This window comes from Carassius gibelio, chromosome B12 (assembly GCF_023724105.1).
Source record: "Carassius gibelio isolate Cgi1373 ecotype wild population from Czech Republic chromosome B12, carGib1.2-hapl.c, whole genome shotgun sequence".
NCBI classification, from domain to species: domain Eukaryota; kingdom Metazoa; phylum Chordata; class Actinopteri; order Cypriniformes; family Cyprinidae; genus Carassius; species Carassius gibelio.
The window spans coordinates 14,641,475-14,666,461 of NC_068407.1; the positions used below are offsets into that span (position 1 = coordinate 14,641,475).

Below are 24,987 nucleotides of genomic sequence, written 5' to 3' on the forward strand. Positions count from 1 at the left end.
TATTTAACAATTACTTTTAAATATGAATGAAATAAATGTCAACTAATGTTGTTTACTTAAAAATTGTCTTCCTTAGAAATTGATTTCGGTGTATTACAGGTGCATCACAATAAATTAGAAAGTTGTGGAAAAGGTTATTTCAGTAATTCAACTCAAATTGTGAAACTCATGTATTAATTCTGTGTGCACTGAATTGATTTAAGTAGTTTAAGTCTTTGGTTCTTTTAATTGTGATGATTTTGGCTCACATTTAACAAAACCTCACCAAATCTCAACAGTTCAGAATACTTCATAAGACCAATTTTAAAAAAAATAAAATACAATGAATTGTTGGCCTTCTGGAAAGTGTGTTCATTTACTGTACATGTGCTCAATACTTGGTAGGGGCTCATTTTGCTTTAATTACTGCCTCAATTCGGCATGGCATGGAGGTGATCAGTTTGTGGCACTGCTGAGGTGGTATGGAACCCCAGGTTTCTTTGACAGTGGCCTTCAGCTCATTTATATTTTTTGGTCTCTAGTTTCGCCTTTTGACAATACCCCAAAGATTCTCTATGGGGTTCAGGTCTGGTGAGTTTACTGGCCAGTCAAGTACAACAACACTATTGACATTTAACCAACTTTTGGTGCTTTTGGCTTTGTGGGCAGTTGCCAAATCCTGGCGGAAAATGAAATCAGCATCTTCAAAAAGCTGGTCAGTAGAAGGAAACATGAAGTGCTCCAAAATTTCATGGTAACGCGTGCAGTGACTTTGGTTTTCACAATGGACCAACATCAGCATATGACATTGCACCCCAAATCATCTTACTGTGCAAACTTTACACTGGACTTCAAGCAACTTAGGCTATGAGCTTCCCCATCCTTCTTCCAGACTCTAGGACCTTGGTTTTCAAATTAAATACAAAACTTGCTCTCATCTGAAAAGAGGACTTTGCACCACTGGGCAACAGTCCAGTTATTCTCCTTAGCCCATGTAAGATGCCTCTGACACTGTCCATAGTTCAGCAAATTCCTTGACACGTCTGGGTGTGGTGGCTCTTGATGCCTTGACCCCAGCCTCAGTCCATTCCTTGTGAAGTTCACTCAAATTCTAGAACTGATTTTGCTTGACAATCCTCATAAGGCTGCGACTCTCTTGGTTGGTTGTGCATCTTTTTCTTCCACACTTTTTCCTTCCACTCAACTTTCTGTTAACATGCTTGGATGCAGCACTCTGTGAACAGTGCTTTTTTGGGCACTTAATGTTTGTGGCTTACCCTCCTTGTGAAGGCTGTCAATTATCATCTTCTGGACAATTGTCAGATCAGCAGTCTTCCCCACGATTGTGTAGCCTAGTGAACCAAACTGAGAGACCATTTTGAAGGCTCAGGAAACCTTGCAGGTTGGCATATCACCATATTCTAACTTGTTGAGATCATTAAAGTGCTGGGTTTTTGTTAAATGTGAGCCAAAATCATCACAATTGAAAGAACCAAATACTTAAACTACTTCAGTCTGTGTGCACTGAATTTATTTACACAATTGAGTTGAATTACTGAAATCAATTAACTTTTCCATGACATTCTAATTTATTGAGATGCACCTGTATTAATAATTAATAATAATATCATTAATTTAAATTAACTGCTTATTCACCAATGGTAAATACATTTTGTCTTAGCACTACCACTACCCACCATTTTTTTCATTCCGAATGGACATGATCTGTCAAATCAGTCTGATGTGTCAAAAGGTGATTCTCAGAACAAAGGTACTGCACCAACTCTCAACAACAAACGTTGCACTAATTTGATGGGGTTAAGACACCCAATTATAAAGACAGACAGAGTGATGAAAAAAAACTATCCCTCCATTGTTTGGTCTCCTGAGAGCCTTTGAGAGAGCTGTGGAGAGAGGAGGACTAAGTATCCATTTAGCGCACAACACCCAGACAGTGCAGGGGAAATAAGCGTGCCTTTCTGTCAGGAGTCAGAACAAGGGATTACATCACTCCAGACTTGAAAGCAGCAGACCCAGACAGCCACTCAATGAGAGACAAAAAGAGAATCTCTAACCAAAAGGAGGATGATGTAACTTGACACATTTATTGTATTCTGAGCACGGGAGAAGCTCGGGGTAATTGTTAGCCAAATGAAATGCTTGGATATTTATGTTTGGTGGTGGGGAACAAAAGAAGTGCCGTTTTAAGTTTAACGACGCATCCTGTCATGCTTTTTTATCATATCTGCTGATTAACAACTGCTCTTTAAAAGGTAACTGGAAAAAAGGGAAATAATCAGCACGCTACCTATCTCACATAACCAGACCCCAAATCAAATAACGCAGCCAGGGAGACTGATTACCACATGAGAGAGCGAGAGAGAGAGAGATAGAGAGAGAGAGAGCGAGAGAGAGAGAGACAAAAATAGAGCTTTAATTTCATTAGAAAAGAAGAATCATGTTTCTCAACATCAGCAGAGTTTCAAGGCCGTCAGGGGATCTGGGTTGTGGAAAAGATCTGCACGAGTGTAACTGCCGACCACACGGAGGTTAGCTGCAAAAATGCCATATTTCAGCACAATGATGTAATCACTTATAGGCACAAAGGCTTGCTAAGTTTGGTGCAGCCTGACAGACCTGCACATGGGCCAGACAGGAAGTAAAAGCACACAATAGGAAAGGGTGTGGGCACACCATCACTCATTGAGAGTAACATAACGGGCAATTGACTCCTATATCCAGACATCAATATTGCTTTTGTCATCCTGAAATATCAAGATGCAATTAGCATAAATGCATTTAGAAGGGGCCCATAAATTATGATTCAGTTATGATTCACAGCTTTAATCTCATCTAAAGAGGTTAAATGTGGTCATTCAGCACTTGGAAGGGAAACATAAACTTTGGAAGGAGTGTAAATGTAAAACTAATGAGCTGCTTGGAGTTGTGAAGACAATATAGAACAATCAATCGCTGAAATAAAAAGGTCTAAAAAGAAATATGTTCAAAAGTTAAGTGTTTGTAAGGATTTGATAATGTTTTTGAAATAAAGTCTCTTAATCTATTTGATGAAAAATGCTTAAAATGTATTACAATTTAAATATTTAAATTCTAATAATAGCCTATTATTACAATTTACAAATGACCATTTCTATTTTAATGTTTTAAAATGTAATTTCTTTAGGTTGATGGTAAATTTTCAGCAGCCATTACTCCAGTTTTCGGTATCACATGATCAGAAGCCATTATAATACGCTGATTTGGTGCTCAAAAAATATTTTCAATTCTGAAAAAAAGTGCTGCTTAATATTTTTGTGGAAACACTGACACATTTGTTTCTTCAGGACACTTTAATGAATAGAAAGTTTTCATTCAATTTAATTGAAATAAAAAAATTTCGTAACCTTAAATGTCTCCCAACTCACTCTGAATAAAGGTATTATTTCTTTAAAAAACAAATCCTACTGACCCCAAACTTTTGAATAGTAGTGTATATAATGAACAATAATATGGTTTGGGAAGCAATTACTTAGCGTTTAACACTGGAGAAAGAGCAGAAAATCTAAACCGTTTTTGTAGGCATTGGGTCAACTTCCTCTTTAGGGTCTTCTCTGTCTTTAACCACAAAAGCAGAAATGGTCCTGCATAGACTTAAGCAAGCCTGCCAAAGTGGAAGTGAATGCTGATCAGATTCTAATTTTGAAATGTACTTATTCAGCCTCTTACAGCGTCGCTGGAGAACAGGCCCAACCACCTGTCATAGATTACATCCTCTGATGTGCAGGATGAGCCAGACCCACTGTTTTATGTTCACAAATGCACACTCTTTAGTTTGTGTTAAGTACATGTGCAGGGTTATGCGTCTGGCATGTTTCTTAAGCTCGAAAATGTCCCTGAGCTGACTGTGTAGTTACTATGGAGGAAATCAGAGGTCTGAGAGCACTCAAACATGTTATGTCACTCCAATTCAAAGGGACTGTGCCAGTGCTCACAAAAGCTGCATTCCACTTTCTCATGTTAATTTCTGGCAGCTGGTGGAGGATGTCAGTGACAGCAGACAGCTAGAATTAAAGAATTAAAGAAGAAAGTGTTGTAGAATATGATGAAAAACAGCCAAACATACAGGAGGGGTATTTCTGGCCAAGAAGTGAGCAGAATCTGTCAGGAAGTCGGCTGCAACTGAACACATCAGAGTTGGCAAAGCTCCTCTGGCCCAAACGTATGTTCCATAACCCCAGTCAAACCGCTAACCCAAAATGTTCAGCAATATATTAGAGGAAACAAATCAGAGTCCAGGGAGGGCTCTGATCCACATCAGGCTCGCCACAGACCAGCAGCACGCATAGAGTTCATTCATCTTTTGCAAATGATACACGCTCATATTTCCTTCTCATTCCCCTGCACATGGAAAGCCACTGGGAAAACCCAAAATCCATTGAATGGGAGCACAGGGCTGTAAGGATGTGATTGTCAATGCATTAAAAGAAATATGGCTGTTCTGGATTTCATCAGTTTCTATGGCTATTCTGCTAATACTGTATAACCACATATCAACTATAAGCGGATGGAACAGCCATATAAAGAACTGTTCAAGATCAACCCCTGAAAATCCTGTCAAAATTTATGTAAAATAAATAGTGTCATAGCTGCATTTTAGCAAACAAACCTTGCTAAAAGCCAAGACTATAGAAAATTAATGTGGATTATGAATCATTATCACGTGATTCACTACGCTGCTCGCTACATTGAAAAATGATCGATTACATCAAAAATACAACTTACAGTAATAATCTGCAATAAATACCTTTGCAAGTCTATGATATAAAATATAGTCATTGTTGGCATTTTATTATTATCTGCGGATACTTTTTCTGAGGCTGTTCTTTTCTTATCTGACAAAGGGGGCAAAGATATTTGAATGTTGGAGTGAACAATGAAAGTTTAAAAATTTAAAGCAAAACATACTCTTAATTTAGTGTTAGAGTTTCTTATAGCATTCTTCTCACCTCTAAGAACAGCATTAAAACAATACCACTTTGCTTTTGCATTCTGAATTATTTTCACACGCATTAGACCTAGAGACCTTAAAATTGAGGTCGATAGACACTTCTGTGTAATTAATATGATAAAGCACAAAGTGTGAGGCATCCATTTTTTTTGAGCATGCAGCTCCAATCTGTGAAAATGATTTCCAGATTGCATCTCTGCATGTGCCAGTGGTTCATACCTGCCTGCTGCCCCCAACTGTCCAGCAGCCGCCAATACAAATACGACCACTAACATGGTGACATCATGGCAAACAGGACAATGAAGACAAAATGAACACGTTTTATCCATGTGTTGGTTGGTACCATCATTTCTGAAAATATAAAGCTTTTTTCCTCAATCTTTCTAGACATATTACTATGGCTTAAAAGTTTGGGGTTGGTAAGATGTTTTAAATGTTTTTGAAAGATGTTTGTTATGCTCACTAAAGCTGCATTTATTTGGTCAAAAATACAATAAAACAGTAATATTACAATAATAAAAAATAAAATAAAAACTATTTATTGGTTTAATACATTTTAAATGGTAATATATTCCTGTGATGGCAAAGTGATATTTTCAGCAGCCATTACTCCAGTCTTGACTAACAATGTTGAAAACACTACTTAAGATTTTTATGGAAACCATGATAATTAAAAAACATGATAAAATAAAAATAAACTACTAACTTCTTAAAATAAATAATTTAATCTTAATCTTACTTGCCCCAAAATTTGGAATGATGGTATATTTGATCTGGCCTTTGTTGTAGTTTAAAAATTGCACAAAATTAAACAATTTGCCCTGGACAATCAGCTCTGTCATAAAGTCTCAAAGGCACTATATCTAAATCTTAAATTATGAATACAAAAACAAAGAATATAGATTCAGCTAGGTCACAAAAGTTTACAAAATCTCCAACCCAATATGATAATATGTTCTAGAAAAACAAAGACGTACGCAGAAGAGAAAAATAATTCACAAATTAAAAACACAGCCTACTAAAAATGAAAGATCAGAAGGGTTTAAGGAATTTCAAGAAATGTCTGTAATATGTCTCCCAGGAGCAGTGTTTTTCTGAACACATGGGTTCTCTCACAGTAAAACCAGTCGTGACACAAAACAGAATAAGATTTAAGAGTCCAAAAAGCCATTTCTTGTTGAAGCGGCTTTAAAATAACTATGATTTGACAGAGAAGCAGTTAAATCAGAGTCTACATCAACTTTAGCCTGCCAAAGAAAAAAAAAAAAAAATTCTCACCTCCAACTCTGAAGAAAACTGGCCAACAATTTGTGCATGATTTTTTTTTTTTCACATCTTATGGTACTCTTACAGTTTCGACCTTCTTGTATTCAGTTATGTGGAGTCCTGTGCAACTGCACTGTGACATTGATCACATGGCCTCCATCTCCATCCAGACCATTTCAGATTAATTTTTCAGCTGCTCCAACACAGCCGTTTCATAGCGTATCAACGCCGGAGAGACCCATCCGCCTCTGCCCTACTTCTGCTACTCTGTGCGTGACACCACAACCATTTAGAGTGCCGTTTTTTCGCTAGCGACTCCTCCACCATTTTCAGCTGTCTCATTCCATTTTTCATTCATCCCTTAATTTGCGATGCAGCTCTTTTTCTGAGCCTGTGACTTTCTCCTCACACCCTGCATTATTCACAGTTTCTCAGAAGCTCAAACACCCAGAAGGCCCAGATCTGAGTCTTCCATTTCCATATTTCTACTTACGGACTTATGTTTTACCATTTCAAACACGTCTTACTGAGAATACCAATTTGGACCCTGATGCTAACCTGCAGCCGTGAGGCAGCTAAAAAGAGTTTAAGATGACAATATGGGGTCTCTGAAGCCCACCGGCCAAAGGAAAGTCTGAATGGATGTAAAGGAGAGGTGGAAGTGTAAATTGGAAAGCAGATTTGAGATTACTGAACACGCAATCTGGCTATTGTTCAACCCACCTGTTATGTTAGACTAATACGTGATCGTTATTGCTAGGAAAGTTTGGTTTAATTACTGTGTGTCTTCAGGGTTTTTTTTGTGGGGGGGGAAAGAACAGAACATTGAAAGAACAGCATTGTTTGCTACATTTGTTACAGTTACATTTATTTGTTACATTTATATTATTTACATCAAGCTTTTGAATGGTATAGTAGTGTATATTGTTACTGAAACTTCATAATAATTCACTTGATTTTACATTTAGTCAGGAACTATAGTTTGGAAAAAGTCTAAAATGTTTACACATCACGTGAAAACTAATACATACATTACATACATTACATACATTACATACATACATACATACATACATACATACATACATACATACATACATACATACATACATACATACATACATACATACATACATACATACATACATACATACATACATACATACATACATACATACATACATACATACATACATACATACATACATACATACATACATACATACATACATACATACATACATACATACATACATACATACATACATACATACATACATACATACATACATACATACATACATACATACATACATACATACATACATACATACATACATACATACATACATACATACATACATACATACATACATACATACATACATACATACATACATACATACATACATACATACATACATACATACATACATACATACATACATACATACATACATACATACATACATACATACATACATACATACATACATACATACATACATACATACATACATACATACATACATACATACATACATACATACATACATACATACATACATACATACATACATACATACATACATACATACATACATACATACATACATACATACATACATACATACATACATACATACATACATACATACATACATACATACATACATACATACATACATACATACATACATACATACATACATACATACATACATACATACATACATACATACATACATACATACATACATACATACATACATACATACATACATACATACATACATACATACATACATACATACATACATACATACATACATACATACATACATACATACATACATACATACATACATACATACATACATACATACATACATACATACATACATACATACATACATACATACATACATACATACATACATACATACATACATACATACATACATACATACATACATACATACATACATACATACATACATACATACATACATACATACATACATACATACATACATACATACATACATACATACATACATACATACATACATACATACATACATACATACATACATACATACATACATACATACATACATACATACATACATACATACATACATACATACATACATACATACATACATACATACATACATACATACATACATACATACATACATACATACATACATACATACATACATACATACATACATACATACATACATACATACATACATACATACATACATACATACATACATACATACATACATACATACATACATACATACATACATACATACATACATACATACATACACATATATATATATATATATATATATATATATAAAAAATCAAGAGCAGTGAGTGATTTTCATTTTCTTGGATTAACATTACAGCAGCCAGTAGCTAAATTAGGCGCGGTCACTTTAAGAGACGATGAACGCATACAATATAATTTAAGATATATAATATAAGAAATAACTGACAGTTTTTTCGAGCATAATTTCCAAGGTGGATATTTTGACATATTTTGTATGTATTTGTCTGCACAAGAGCAAAAATAAGCAAATTCAATGTTCAAGTGTTTTGAGACGCCTTTCTCTGCGTGAGCCCTGAACACCAGAACACAGCGAGTAGTGAATTTTCATACTCATGAAAATAAAGAAAACTCTTTGAATGAGAAGGCGTGTCCAAACTTTTGGTCTGTACTGTATATATATATATTAGGGTTGTAAGGGTACGCAAAAATCACGGTTCGGTACGTACCTCGATTTTAAAGTCAAGGTTCGGTTCATTTTCGGTACAGTAAGGGAAAGAAATGGAAGCATTAAACTGCAGGTTGTTTACTATACACTTAAAAAAAATACTTTTTAATAAAATATGTATAAAATAATAAGAAATAAAATACTGCTGCAAAGTTATCCACTAAATAAAATGCTCTCAGTCTCAAACCAATATCATATAATAATATTAGGGCCGGGACTCGATTAAAAAAATTAATCTAATTAATTAGAGGCTTTGTAATTAATTAATCGAAATGAATCGCATTTTAATCGCATATAAATATTTGACCTGAGAACAGTGAGAAGTAATTTTTTTCACATGGATTTATAGTATACCATTGAATAATGACTGAATACATAAGCTTAAGCAAAAAAATATTGTTTATTTTTGTTCAACCAAGTCTAGCGCAGACCAGTGCAATTTTTGCCATGAAGTGTAGCAATAGCATATTTAGAAACAATTTAGAAATAGTACATTTCAGAAATTCAGGAAGCCTATCGGTATATATATATATATATATATATATATATATATATATATATATATATATATATATATATATATAAAACATTGGAAACACTGACTATTAGAAAACATCTCTCTGTTGCTTCAGAGGCCATAACATACTTAGTCCAACTCTCAATAACCTTGGCCAAAACAATAAAGAGTTCAACATAAACTGTTGCACCAACAAAATAATACATAGTTCAACATAAAATGTAAAGTCCACGCTAGCTGCTATAGGTTTTGCGTTGAGGTGATACTTGAGGGAATTTTTTTTCTGTAATTAATTAATCTTAGTTAACGCGTTATTTTTTGTGTAATTAATTAATCTCAATTAACGCGTTAAAGTCCCGGCCCTAAATAATATATAATGAAAAATATGAATAAATAAACCCAGCTTGAATGCCTGCTTCACCAGAACCGTGCCGTGCCTGCTGCTGCTGTAGGTGACAGGGAGACCGCTGACAGACCAGGCTTTTGTCTTCATGACTACAATATCTATACTTCATGTTGAGCATAAATATAAAGCCTACTGATAATTATTTATTTATTTTTTAAATTACATTTATATCTGAATTTATGTCAACCTATAGACTTTCAAACATCAAAGTGTCATGAATTAATATGTATTTGTGTACAAAATGACATATAAACATTTTTCTATTCTATTTTGCCTGGAAACGCTTCCAATACCCTTGCGTGTCGTGTGAAAAATGGGCGTCGGTTATATTTCTAGCATGCACGCAGGCAGTCTGCAAGCTTTAACCTGTTAACATGGGAGCCGAATTCAAAACGGACACGCCCAAGAGACGCTTGCGCCACGCATCCAGAGTGTCACCGGCCTTAGAGTCAGCTGCAGGCGGGAGTTGCGCTGAACGCAGAGACTTCCGCCACTTATTATCTTCGTTTGGAAACACGAAAATGTACTTATGTTCTGGGCACAAAATATTGCATTCCGTCATTCGGTACACACGTGCACCGTACCGAAAGCCCTGTACCGAAACGGTCCGGTACGAATACACATACCGTTACACCCCTAAAAAATAAAATAAAATAAAATAAATAATAATAATATATATACACAGTGCTTTAAAGCTGCGGTAGGTAACTTTTGACGCTCTAGCGGTTAATAAACAGAACTGCTTGCGTCTTGCGGAAGAACATCGTAGCCGGAACTACTTCTCTCTGTTTATGTCTATGAAGAATCACAAAGGTACTGGGTTACTCCGCTGCGGTACCCCCGAAGCAATCTAAAATAATCAGAATATAAACACTTATTATAGGTGCACCCTAGTGATTCAGGACAAGCTAAAAACGGTTTGGAAAATGGATTCATGGTGTACTCGCTTATTATATACATTTTTCTACATTTTGAACACAAACAAAGTTATGGACCACAGCTCTGATTGGTTGTTTCTTAATGGGAGCGATGGATTTCTGCAAATGGCAATAGGACCACTGGGAGGAGCCAGAGGAGCTTGATTTTTTTCATAGATTATCTGTCTCATATTCTACTGTCAGGACATAATGACAGGTTTAACAAATATGTAAAAAATATATTTTTACAAAAGTTACCTACTGCAGCTTTAAGTGGGCCGGTACGCACCAGTACTCAGTACCACCACTTCCAAATATAGCTCTTGAGTGTACCGCCACCTCTCCGTGCGCCCAGAACGTGCTTTTACTTTTAAACTAAACCCTTTAATTTGGGTGAGAATGTTTTTTTTGTTGTTGTTTGTTTTGGGTGAAATTTGTACATCCTGTCTTACCGGTGACTGCACCGCTGCAATAGAATTAATTATGCAGCATTAAGGTTAAGGATTAATCTATTAATCATGGAAATGATTGAAAATTTATATCCCTAATGTACACCTCTAGTTTTCTCTTCCTCTTCTCTAAAGCAGCGTGGCTTTGCCCCCTTTGATGCCTTTTCCCAAGGGTGGGGTTTATCTGGGTTTGTGATGTCATGAACCCGGAAAGTAACTTTTTGTAGTCCCTACCAGCTGTTTTTGTAGGCATTAAACTGACAGAATTTTAAAAGACTATAACTCAGTTTGCATTGAACTTTCAGCTTCATAACTTTGCAGATCTCGTTTATGCTCAAACAGAAACATTACATACTAATAGGGCTGGGACAACGCGGCGAGGTCATTGATGAAAAATACGTTGACGCAAAATATGCACATCGATTCGTCGACCTGTTTTTATTTCTCTAAAAAATGTTTGCAAAACGTTTACCTTATGTGCGCTGAATATACGCGATGGCCAGATCAACATTCTGTCCAACGTTATATAACCAATCCAGGGGTTTTTCTGCATTGATCTCAAGCCGCTGTCTTGCTCTCTCTCTCGCTCTCTCTCTCTCTCTCTCTCCCTTGAGCATATTAACCAAAATCATTAGAGATAGAAAAAGGGCGGAACTCCAAAGTTTCACGTGGAGCATTCGGAGAGGTTTTTTTGTAAAAACACTCTCTGTATTAGCTTAAAGCCCTCAAGTTTACATCGGTTACTGTATTCTTTCAATTGCTCTAAACAAGTATTTTGGGTGACCTTTCTTATTGAATGCTAGACATCAAGTTGTTGTTATTTTCATCTGAAAGAAGAACTTTTTTCAGTAAGCTAGGCCCTATGTGTTCAGTAAGCTTGTTTCAGTAAGCCATGTTTTCAAGGCTTCAAGGTTTTGTTGAATGCTATCTCTATACAAGTGCAAAGTAATGCATTCTTAGTCAGTCTTTTATTTTGTAATTTTAAGAGCAATAAACATATATTGCAATCTTAAGGAATTCATGTTTTTTTTTCATTCAGATATCTAAATCAACATGTATAAATTGTTAGTAGTCAATTAATGGGGAGATAATCGAAATTGAATCGGTCTGAAAAAATTAATCGTTAGATTAATCGTTTAAAAAAAAAATAATCGTTTATCCCAGCCCTACATACTAACTAACGTAGGGCTGGACGATTATGGCCTAAAATCAAAACCTCGATTAATTGAACATTTTACCTCGATTACGATTAATGAACGATTATTTTGTTTCTGTTTTTTTGCCCTCATAGTTCACTGACAAGGTTTGTACTGTAAACAGGGCCATCGTTGGGGTTTTGGGGCCCCGGTTCAGGTTGTACCAGTGGGCCCTATTTGAAAGTGTTTAATTTGTATGTTCGTTCTGTTTATTTGTTTGTGCTGTTTACACAGTGTATACATTTTTTCAAGTTTGTAAGTGTCCAGGTACAGAAACCGAATAATTAAATGTAAAATAGCACTGTAAAAATTAAACATACAGTCAAACCAAAATTTATTCAGACACCTACAACATTTCTCACATTATCAGTTTATTTGCTAGAGTTTAGAAAATGGTAATAAAATATGACAAGAACTCAAAAGAGTTAAACTGTCAGAACTAATTCATCTTGATAATATCTTCGATAGAAAGATATGTAATGGACTACAATCAAACAAAACTTCAGACAACAGTCAAAACTTTGTTGGCCAATTACCAATCAATGATTAATTGTGTTAATCAATGATTAATTGTGCTCACCACTCACGCGCCATCACTATGTGTTGAACCGGCATTCAGCTCTGTGTTTTGCTTTTATGCCACTGATTGGAGAGCGGAGTCATGTGACTACACATGCGGTAGTATGCTTTTAAGGGGAAAGTATTAAGATTAAAAAAACGAAATAACCGACATGGGAAAATTAAGTCGGTTAGAGGTTCTGAATTTCGGTTTCGATTACATTTCGATTAATCATCCAGCCCTAAACTAACGTTAAGTGTAACCGCACTGAATCACCCCTTTAAGTGAATCACGCAATGTGATTTACTTAGATTTGTGCTTGTCAATTCAATGGTATACACAGCATTATTTAACGTGCAAAAAATGCATGTCTTAAAGCAGGCGGTAATTTGTGCTGCTCTTAATAGATTGCGCTGGTCATTATGGAAATGAGATGATGCGCCGGTGTTCCCCTATGTGCAAATTGTCAGTAAATAACCCACAGAATTTTCCCCTCCCATCCACGTTTTTATGGAATTGCACTCTACACTAATTTGCCCTGTTTAGTAAACCTAGCCCTTTAACTCAAAAATAGATTTAATATGAATTTGCATTAACAGGATCATTTATTTATTAGGAACATCAGTTCGGCTCTATTATATTTTATTATATAAAATAATAAAATGTGACTTCATGGGGATACTTTTAACAGAAACAGTGGCAGACTGCAAAACTGAAAATCATACAGCATTTAAATTTTAAGGCCAACATGTGCATGTACAGAATATGTGTTTGTGGCAGTGTGGTAATGTACTCACATGATTCCACATCTCCTTGCAGCTGAAGTATCTGCGGTACAGGCATGGTTAAAACCACAATGTCAAACCGCTCTGGCATTCCCCCTTTGCAACACACTTCCCAGGTAGTGCTTTTCCGGTGAATGTGAGTGACGTGTCGATCGTAGAGCACCTCTGCTCCTGCTTGAGTGTGGAGGAGCACATTTGGCAATGTTGCACAACAAGTAAAAGGAGACAAAAAGGAAAAACAGGGATAGAAAGAATTCCAAAGAAAGTCAGACAGAAAGCAACAAAGGAATGATTACGTATCATTGAGAAATCAAGATTTGGTTTGTAGCAGGGCCGTAACCACTAAGTCCCTCCCAATAATTAAAAGTGGCCAAACTGTCCCCACCAATATTTGAAATTACTGCAGTGATCTGCTGCACTGCATTACACTGCGCTCGTTAGGATAAATTATTTAAAAAAATAAAAAATAATGTTTTCAGCCTGGTCTCTGCTCTTGTCAATGTCAAAATAACTGAGATGGCCTATCAAATCAAAGTAGGCAGGGTTTACCGTTCACAGAAACAGAGTGAAAAGCATCAGTTTAACATTGAAAATAGAGAGTGAGGTAAGAAATGAAAGTTGCAAATCATTTAGTATGGGTCAACAGTTTATGCTAGAAATATGGCCAATTAGAGAGAGAGAGATGGCTGAAAGTTGTGTTTGTGAATTGCCTGCATTGGTTTGTCTCTCTTGCTCTACAAAGCTGTGAGTTTAGGTACTTCATAACAGCAATTTTACCTCCTCATTGCTGGGTAATATAAGTGATCCAGAATGCTATTTTATTAATAAAAGTCAGCATGTATGTTTCTGTGCTCTAAGTGGTATGTTGTGTATGTCCATCAAGTTAATGTAACTTTGTATGTATACATTGTCATTCAAAAGTTTGGGATCAGTTAGATTTATGTTTTTAACTGGAGTCTCAAATGCTCATCAAGGCTGTATTTATTTAATCCAAAATACAGAAAACATTATACTTTCAAATATTATTTATTTCTGTGACACAGCACTGAATTTTTATCAGCCATTACTCCAGGCTTCTGTGTCATATGATCCTTCAGAATTCATAATATGCTGATTTATTATCGGTGTTTAAACTGTTGTGCTGCATCATATTTTTTTGGAACCTGTGATACTTTTTTCTTTAATGAATAAAAAGTAAAGAAGAGCATTTATTCAAAATATAATTTTTTTTCTACCAGTATAAGTCTCTAATTTATCGATTTAACATCCCTGCTTAAAAAAAAAGGTAAGAATCCCTGACTATAAGTATATATTGTAACACGAAATTTATATTTTAAATGAACACAAAATATTTTTTCAACAGCTTTGATCAGAAGTTAAAGAAAAAAAAAAAAAAAAAAAAAAGCTGATACCAAACTTTTGTTACACACACACACACATATACATATACATATACATATATATATATATATATATATACTAAAGACTTATAGCTTAAGAAATGTAAAAAGTAAGTATCGCAAAAAATGTGAATATTTTCTCAAAGATCAATAAAAACAGAAGTTTAACAAAACAGAAATGTTCAAGATCTCCAAAGCAGGTTTAATTATGCACTCAATACTTGGTCGGGGCTCCTTTTGCACAAATTACTGCTTCAGTGCAGCATGTCATGAAGGCGATCAGCCTGTGGCACTGATGAGACATTATCAAAGCCCAGGTTTTTCTTTCATAGTGGCTTTCACTTCCTATGTATTGTTTGTCAGATGTTCATTCTCTTTCTCTTAACAGTCTCCCATAGATTGTCTGTGAGGTTCAGGTCAGGTGAGTTGGCTGGCCAATCAAGCACAGTAATAACATGGTCATCACTTGGACATGGTTTTGGCACTGTGGATAGGTGCTAAAGTCCTGATGGAAAAGGAAATCAGCATCTCCATAAAGTGTGTCAACAGACGGAAGCATAAGTGCTCCAAAATCTCCTGGTAGATGGTTGCATTGACTTTGGACTTGATAAAACAGAATGGACCAACACCAGCAGATGCTACGGCACCCAAAAATCATCACTGACTTCAGAAACTTCACACTGGACTTTGTATTCTGTGCCTCGCCAGTCTTCCTCCAGACTCCAGACCTTGATTTCCAAATTAAATGTTACTTACTTTCATCTGAAAAGAGGCCTTTGGACCACTGAGCAACAGTCCATTTATTTTTCTCCGTACCCCAGGTTAATGCTAATGACATTTTTCCTGGTTCAGGAGTGGCTTGGTTATAGGAATGTGACAGCTGTAGCCCTTTTCCTAAAGCTGTCTGAGTGTGGCGACTCTTGATGCACTGACTCCGGCTTCAGTCCATTCCTTGTGAAGCTCTCCCAAGATCTTGAATCAGCTTTTCCTGACAATCTTCCCAAGGCTGTGTTCATCCCTGTTGCTTGTGCACCTTTTCCTACCACACTTTTTCCTTCCAGTCAACTTTCTATGAATATTTTGATACAGCACTCTGTGAACAGCCAGCCCTTTCAGCAATGACCTTCTGTGGCTTGATGATTGTCTTCTTGACAACTGTCAAGTCAGTAGTCTTTACCATAATTGTGGTCGCATGTTCTAAACTAGCCCAAGTGGTACCCAGTATTTATATTCAAAATTAATCAAACTAATTAAGCTCAAAATGGAATCTTCACATTTTTTGAGATACTTAATTTTTCCTAAGCTTTCCTTAGTCGTAATCATCAAAATTATAAAAGAAACTATTGAAATATTTCATTTTGTGTGAAAATATACAAGAAAGTTTGCTTTTTTTAATTAAATTACAAAATGTTTCCATGATATTCTAATTTTCTTTTTAGATGAGCCTGTATATATGTGTGCGTGTATGTATATTATATTTTGCTGCGAGGAACAACATTTTATGAAATCAATTCAACAAAGGCATCGGTAAAGTATTAGAGAAAGTTTGTTAATAAACATTTGAGTGATTCTGAGAATGGAACATTGATGAATCATGATAAAATTCAAATTGGCTCTAAACATTTGTTCAAAATTATTCAAACCCCTTTGTGCAGAATCTATAATTCTTTAAAAATCACCAATAAACACTGTCTGTAAGTGTTTAGAAGCTTCGGTCACCTCTCTACTACAGTCTTGGCCCATTCCTCGCCTGAAAAAGCTTCCAGATCACTGATAATCTTTGGTTTTCACATTGCCACTGCTTTCTTCAAAGTCAACCAGATATTTGTAATGAGAATCAAGCCTGGAGTCTGAACAGGTCACTCAAGTGCATTCTATGATTGATCCCTGAACCAAGCAGTAGTAGATTTGGATGTGTACTTTGGGATGTCTGTCCTGCAGGGAAGTCCACTGATCATAAGCTTCAGTCTTTGCACCAAAGGCATCAAAATTCTTATGGCCTGATACTTCAAAGAATCCATGATGTCCTTCATACAGTCATGATTTCCACTTCCTTCTACAGTAAATAAATCCCATAACATGACTGATCCACCTCCAAGTTTGACAATGGAGATGGTGTTCTTTTGCTTATGAGCTTTGTCTTTTTTGCAGCAGACATACCGCTGATCCATGGGTCCAAAAACTTCCAGTTTGGTCACATCACTCCATAAAACATTCTTCCAGAGCTCCACAGGTCTACACAAATGAATTGTATCAAGTTCAAGTTGTCCTTTTGTTCTTCTTGATCAAGAGTGGTATTCTTCAACATGTAGGCCATACTTGTCTAGTGTTCTTCTAACACATTGCATTGAAATGGTTTTCCTCCTTTCATTGGGTCATCTTGCAAGTCTTTGGCTACTGGCTACTGTCTTTGGCTACTGTCCTTTGTACACTGCAGGTTTTTCTCAGTTGCTCTGATTAAACATTTTTAATGATACTGTGCTTTTTCTTCAACCCCCTCAAAGGTTTTCTGGTAAAACACACTTTAAGCTAAGGAATAAGGCTGCGAACTGTGTCTCTAGGAAATTTTAATGTCTAAGAAATCTTCAAATCTTCATATGCCTTAGTCTTTCTAAAGTAATACAATATTTATTCTCTTTAGCTTTTGTGAGATTTCTGTTGACATTTTTGGTACTCAACTTCAACACATGCATACGCTAACTGTATGTGTAACAACTCAAGCTAATTCTGTTTTTAATAGAGTTTCTAAAGGCTTAATTGTGTCTTGAGACTGTTTTATTCTCCACCATGCAAATAAGTGATTTAAAAACAGCAATATTGAATAGGGGGTTGAATAATTAATCAAAAAGTTTTACATCATATATTGACTATCACTTTTAATATGCCAGTGGACTGTTATAGATGCAATTTTTATTTGATCCTGGAAAGCTTGTATTTGTAAAGTACTGCAGTCTCTGAGGGGTTGAATAATTTTGATTGCAACTGTATATATATATATATATATATATATATATATATATATATATATATATATATATATAAACTTGCCCCCCCCCCACATTAGCTCATGCAAATAGTTCTAGATGATCTCTCATCTGATACAAGACCAATGGTGAAAAGAAACCCAATCCCAGAGTTACAAATTCTACTGTGCTCTCTAAGAAATCATATATTTCTAAAAAGATTTCTAAAAAGGTAACATTTAGAAGGAACACAGCTGGATGACTCAAAAATCAAAAACTTGCTGACCCCAAAATAATTGTCTGGCAGCACATTTCTGTCATTAAACAGCTGATGAAAAACAGCTGCTTTATGAACAGTGATAAAATCAGTTATTAAATCCGTCTTGCTTCTCTGATTGTTTAAATATATAAAAAGCATTTCTGTGTGAAACTGCCCTGATGGAAAATGCTGCAGCAAATGTTATTTTTGCTATTTTAATACATGCTTTAAATAAAATGTAGACATTTTATTATAACAAATTGCCTGGCATTTTTGATGGAAAACAGTTTGCATGGCTTAAAAGTCTAATATGAATCTTTGGTGAGCATAAATTTGATTAAAAATACAGTTAATCCAGTAATACTGTGAAATATTGTTACAATTTAAATTAACTGTATATTTTTTAAATACAGTCATTTAATGCATTCTTGCTGAATAAGTATTAATTTCATAAATATAAAAAAAAAAAACTTGGTGACCCCAAACTTTTGAATAGTAGTATATATCAGTATGACTTGAAACAAAACCAGAAGAAAAAAAATCAGCAGAGGTAGTTAAACACAAATGATCTACCTGACTCTTTGAGATAGTGTTTGATGATGGAGGAGACTCCATGGGGTGTCACATAGTTCACAATTTCTTCTTCCTTTAACATCATGCCTTCAACAGGAGCAACGAGAGGTTTTAAAATGTCTTGTGCTAAGAGTTCTTCATAAAAACTACAAAAAAAGAAAAATACAATAAAAAAAGCATTAGTCACTACAAGACCCAAATATTTATTTTCGTCTAATTAAAGTGGAAAAAAACGTTCAAACTCAAAATTATTATTTTTTTGTTTTGGTTGTTGAGACCAACTCTAACAAATCAGATACATCTCAGAGAAGAACCCTACCTGCTGTGAATACGAGCGTAGTATGGTGTGGCACTTATATATTGAGCACCAAGATCAACTGTGCATGAAGGATCATTTGGACTTCTGCTCGTGGACATCCTCCCCCCTATAACATAAATGCAAAATATCTTTACAATATATTCAAAATATCACTAGGTCAAATCAATATGACACATAAAATTATGCTTTTTCATTATTATAGATAAACGTCTAAATGAAAACAGGAATTGATTTAGCATTAATGTAAATACATAAAACATCAGTAATTACACTACTATTGCACAAACTTGTAAAAATGATTGTACAGTGAATATTATAAAAAATATACACATCTTAAATAAGTGGTTATATCAGATATGATGTATTAAAAGCATCATCATCAAGAAACCTCATGCTCCTGTTTCTGTGAACGCGTTCAAAAGAGTTCTAACAGTTCGGACCTTGCGTGAATCAGAGGTAAAAAAAAAAAAAAAAACTATATAAATACGGTTCAATTTCTAGCACAGACAGATTGTTTTGTGTCTTTACACATCAATGTATCGTCACGAGCCGCAGGGTTTAATTTGGATTTGTCTGTGCATGTTTTTTTTTACTCTCATAGATTCTGTTATCATTTGCCATGCATTGTAGACTGAGAGACTGCAACGACTGAAGATAAAAAATTTGAGTTCTGCTGAAGAAACAAAGTCACCTACATCTTGGATGTCATGGGGGTAAGCAGATAAACATCAAGTTTTCATGTTGGGTGAACTATCCCTTTGAGAGCTGCACGGATCCAATTTAAAGTTACACACATATTTTAATTTCCCTCTCTTTACATTCATTTATTACATGACCGACGAAGGTATACATGAATAATCTATAAGCGCAGCATTTTGACACATTTTTGCTTGTTTTGGCACACACCTTGAGCTAAAAGATGACTGTGGCGAGTGGGGCGGGGCCGATAGGCGTGGGAACGAGGAGTGAGGCCAGGTGTAGTGATTGGAGATGAGCTACACCTGCGCCCCACCGCCAGTATCGAGTCCCACGTAGGAGATGGAAGGATATAAAACTGGAGTGACGACCGTGAAGGACGAGAGAGGACCAGGCCTGGGATATTATTTTATGTTTGCTTTTTATTTGTGCGCGTCAGTCGCCGTGAGGGGCTGACGCGCTGTTTTGTATTTATTTTGAATATTAAAATTATGTTTTGATTGTGCGCCGGTTCCCGCCTCCTTCTTCCCGATGAATATGGAGATGTGAATATCGTTACAATGACTTTACTTTTGACTTTAATGTCGGTGTTCTGTTCCGTGTCTGAGCGCATATATCTTCCTGAAGAGGAGCGCAAATTCTCTTTAATGCTTTAAAAGCAAGAATACATATACTTCGAAAAATCACACACATCCTATTTTGCAAAAGTCACGTAACATGGTTTTACTGATTTTGCATGGGAAATTTGATTTTTATGGAGTAACAAAAGGAGCACAATCGTTTTATCTTGATTACTGTATTTTCATCATTTTTTAAATGATTAATCGCACAGCCCTTATTTTAATCACTGTGAGATGTGTTACTAATATAATTAAGTATACAAGAAAATATTGAACCATGTTTAGCTGAAAGGCTAAAAGTTGGGGACATTCATGTCATAACACTCTTCTTTATGGTCTTGGGAAATTTCTACATCTCATTAGCATTTGTAAAACACTTGGGGATGCAGTACATAGAGGCCCACAGTGCAGTTCAGCACTGATATCTATAAAAGTCTTTCAAGTGAGCTTTAAAAAAAAAAAAACCTTATCCTCAGAGCAGCTCTTTTTGTCCATGATAAACTTAGTTTCTCATATATAACCTATATCGTGTGAATATTATGCAAAACTGGAATCCATTGCAATAAAAATAATTATGTGAAAAAAAATGTGTAGGCTTATATTTTGGGGTTTATTCTTAAACAATTTTTTTTAATACAGGCCAAATACTTGATTTAAGAGCCTACTAGATTTGTTCCAACCCCGTAATGGTAAACAAGAATTTTAGATCTTCAGTTAAACAAACTGTAAAAATAATTCATCTCGAACTAAAAAATTTTCTATTGACTGATCACATCTAAATATTTCAATTCGCCAAACTGAATTAGTGCGATTACTTATATAAATTACTTCTGTTTTTAAAAAAAAAAAAACTTTTAGTATTTTGTATTCCAACCACATTTGTTCCGTTTAGGCTAAACGTACTGCATTAAACTTGTGTACCCATTAAGCACACTCGTGTACCCATTAACAATGTTTGTTACTATACTATACCTGTAATACCCTGTCATTTCAGAAACAGAAGATCCTTATTACAAGTATGTTCACACAAACAAGGAGTTTGACTTGACGCATAGGAATAACACAATAGGGATGGAATATAACACATATATATATAAAAAAACCTGATTTAATTAATGTACATGATATACAGAAAAGAAGTATAGGGAAAAAAAATTGCAGTTCTTTAACTGTAAAGATATGTTGTAAGTGTAATTTACAAAGTGTGCCGTTTACAAGTGTACAAATGTTGGATTCAGTGTATAAATTGTGGTGCTGTGATGGACGATGTATAATTATATAAGTTTAATTGTTCAGGCTGAATATAGCCTGTGGGGGGGGGGGGCTGTTGTTTGAAATTGTGAAGTGCAGATCAGAGTGGATGGGGGTGGTAGACTTTCCTTTTCAAATCGACTGTAAAACATATTCAGATCATCAGCCAGTTGTTGATTCTCCAGACTGTGGGGGTGGTGTCTTATACAAGGTGATGTTCTTGAAACCAATCCATACTGACGCCAAATCGTTTACTCAGCTTTTCAAAGTAGTTTTTTAGCCACTCTGATCTCCTTTGTTAGTCTGTTCCTGGCACGATCTGAACATGTTATACTGACGATTTGAAAAGGCCAGTTTACCACCCCCCCATCAGCTCTGATCTGCACTTTACACATTCACCTACCCCTCTCCCTCCCCCACCATTCAACATGCTCTTAAGGTCTGTGTAGAGGATGTGAACAGGGTCTTCAGGAAGTAGGAAGCTTCTCAGGCCCAGATGGTATTTCACCTGCCTGTGAAAGTCTGCACTGACCAACTGGCCCCCCATCTTTACACAGATGTTCAACAGATCACTCGAGCGGTGTATAGTTCCCTGCTGGTTCAAACACTCAACTAGGGCTGTAGCTATCAAATATTTTAGTAACATGCAGAACATGCAGGATTCATATTTAAACAGACTTTTGCGGCTTAATATTTAAAGATATTAGTCCATATTGTGATTTGATGAAAGTGCAATGACCTATTGATTAATTCATTCAAAATTTGGCAAATTCCATGCCATTCCGCGTTTAACTGTAAATTCCTTTTTTATGACTGGATTCCGTGATTCCGTCCATGTATTCTGGATTCCGTGATTCCGTCCATGTAGGGCCCTAGTTGTGGCCCATCTTAGTGGGACACATGCCACAATGTTCTCTTTACGTTTCAATATGAAATGATCTCAAACCTTGGACATTTTGAGTCATTTTCGGCTATTTGTTTCTTCTCTTTGCTCATCGATATTTCTATCGCTCCCTTCCATTTGGCAGCCCACGCCCTAAAATCAAAACACTGCTCACTCCTTGCGTCTCCTTCTGCTTTGTGGGTGACTTAAACGCGTTGTGTCACATTAAAAAAAACCATGAGCTTTATATGAGCTTTAAAATAAATTAAAAGAGGCTTCAAGGCAGAGGAATTTGCCTTGATTATTTTTTGTAATCATTTTTTGAGTTACTCAAAGAATCGTTTCTGCCCTACACCATCATTCCAGACCACGAAAACCCCCAAATCACTGGACTTAATGATTACAGAACTTTCACTCTCACATCTGTGGTCATGAAGTCATTTGAGCGACTGGTCCTGGCCTACCTAAAGAACATCACTGGATCCTTGCTGGATCCTAGGCCTGGGCAATAAAACGATATCAATATCTATTGATGGTACACCTTCTTCGTTCACGATATAAAAAGGTTCTAGTGCACAATATAGGCACGTGCTATGAGTGATGCGGACAGCTCACACAAACACAGCTCATGCGTCGCACACAAGATGTAGCCAAAGCTGAAAAGCTGGTAGCCCAACAGATGAAGGCGTTGAGGTTGATTTATTTCTGCGTCGGACCTATGGCATAGGCTATGCGTCAGTTTTCATTTATACTTCTGCGTCATTGTGTTGACGTGCAGTACACAAGATAACTGCTAGTCTGCAGCATTAATTGTTATTTAAAACTACAAAAGGAGACAACAACCGAACAGGAGAATATGGCATTTTTTCCATCTCCACAAGGACTTGTACCACAGCAGATCAACATTGTTTGTTGTGAACAACTACTGTTGTATAATGCTATATAGTACAACAAATGATAAGACACTTGTTTTGTTTTATTTTATAATAGAAGGTGTAAAATTAAAATATATTAAAGTGCACATAAACACAAAAAACATAAGTACATGCAGTAGACCTGTCACGATAACAACTTTTTAATTTGCGATATATTGCCCTAGAAATAATTGCGATAAATGATAATATTTTCAATGTAAATACCATTTTATGCAACTAAATATATAATCAATGTAACAGCATAATAATGCAAGAAGGCCTACACACTTCCAAATGACAACAAACTTTTAATTTTTAAGAATATTTAGATCATGGAAATTAAGTATCAAAATACTAAATACCTTAAAAAACTGAATAAATAGTAAATAAACATTTTCTAACAACAAGTGCAAAGTAACAAGTAGAAAAAAAAGAAAAATGCACAAATAACCTGAATGGAGATTGTTCCATCTACAGATTTTACACTGACCTTTTTATCTCTATACTATTGAGCAGTCAGATGTCCGTATGCACAAAGGCACAGGTCCCTAAACAAGACCATATTTGCAGATGAAACTTTTTTTGTAGAAGCTTTTTTATTTTTTTCAATTTGAACTAGCAAATCATGACTATACCATATTATGTACAAAACTGGTGACATATATTTTTTAAGTAAAATGGCCAATATATTGTGTCACCAAAAATTATTCATGTCATGTACATATATTCCGTGATAAGTTGATAGATTGATTATTGCGACAGGCCTAACATACGATGGGATCGATTCTAGCAGACCAATCACACCACTTGCGGTCTGCATAGAAGTTGCGCGCTGTTAGATTTTTGGAGAGGTGCACGTCAGGCTACAGCTAGGCTATGGTAGGATGTGCGTCAATGCGTAGGCTACGACATAGGTTCGACACAGAAGTATAAATCAGCTTTTATCCGGAATGGCTTCACTCAGCCAGGTTACAGTGAAGCACAGTGCAACAGATCAAGTGCAGTGCATTGCACATCAAATTTCATAATCCATCAGATCAAATTTCAAGTCAATCAGATAATTGCACACAGAGATATGGGTATCCATGTGTTCACCCTTTCTGGTGGCCATTCTGAAAGCTGTCTGAAAACTTTCACCAAAAGAGTAGCTCTTTCAATGTACATTTTTCAGGTGTTTAAGCCTTTATTTTGGGTCATTTCACTACTAACTGCAAAATTAAGAGATTAAA

General features: G+C 35.6%; 1 protein-coding gene across 3 annotated transcripts in view; it reads right to left on the minus strand.

The window, feature by feature from the left end:
- rnls (renalase, FAD-dependent amine oxidase) overlaps nt 1–24,987 on the minus strand; it is a 58,624-nt gene that overhangs the window by 31,749 nt on the left and 1,888 nt on the right. For 2 of the 3 annotated variants that reach the window (XM_052571139.1, XM_052571142.1), the window contains 3 exons: nt 19,395–19,500; nt 19,076–19,221; nt 13,893–14,054 (listed from right to left, as the gene is read on the minus strand). In XM_052571139.1, coding sequence (XP_052427099.1) covers nt 13,893–14,054; nt 19,076–19,221; nt 19,395–19,500 — 414 coding nt within the window. The remainder of the gene's footprint in view (nt 1–13,892; nt 14,055–19,075; nt 19,222–19,394; nt 19,501–24,987) is intronic. The other variant, XM_052571141.1, reaches the window with a different exon arrangement.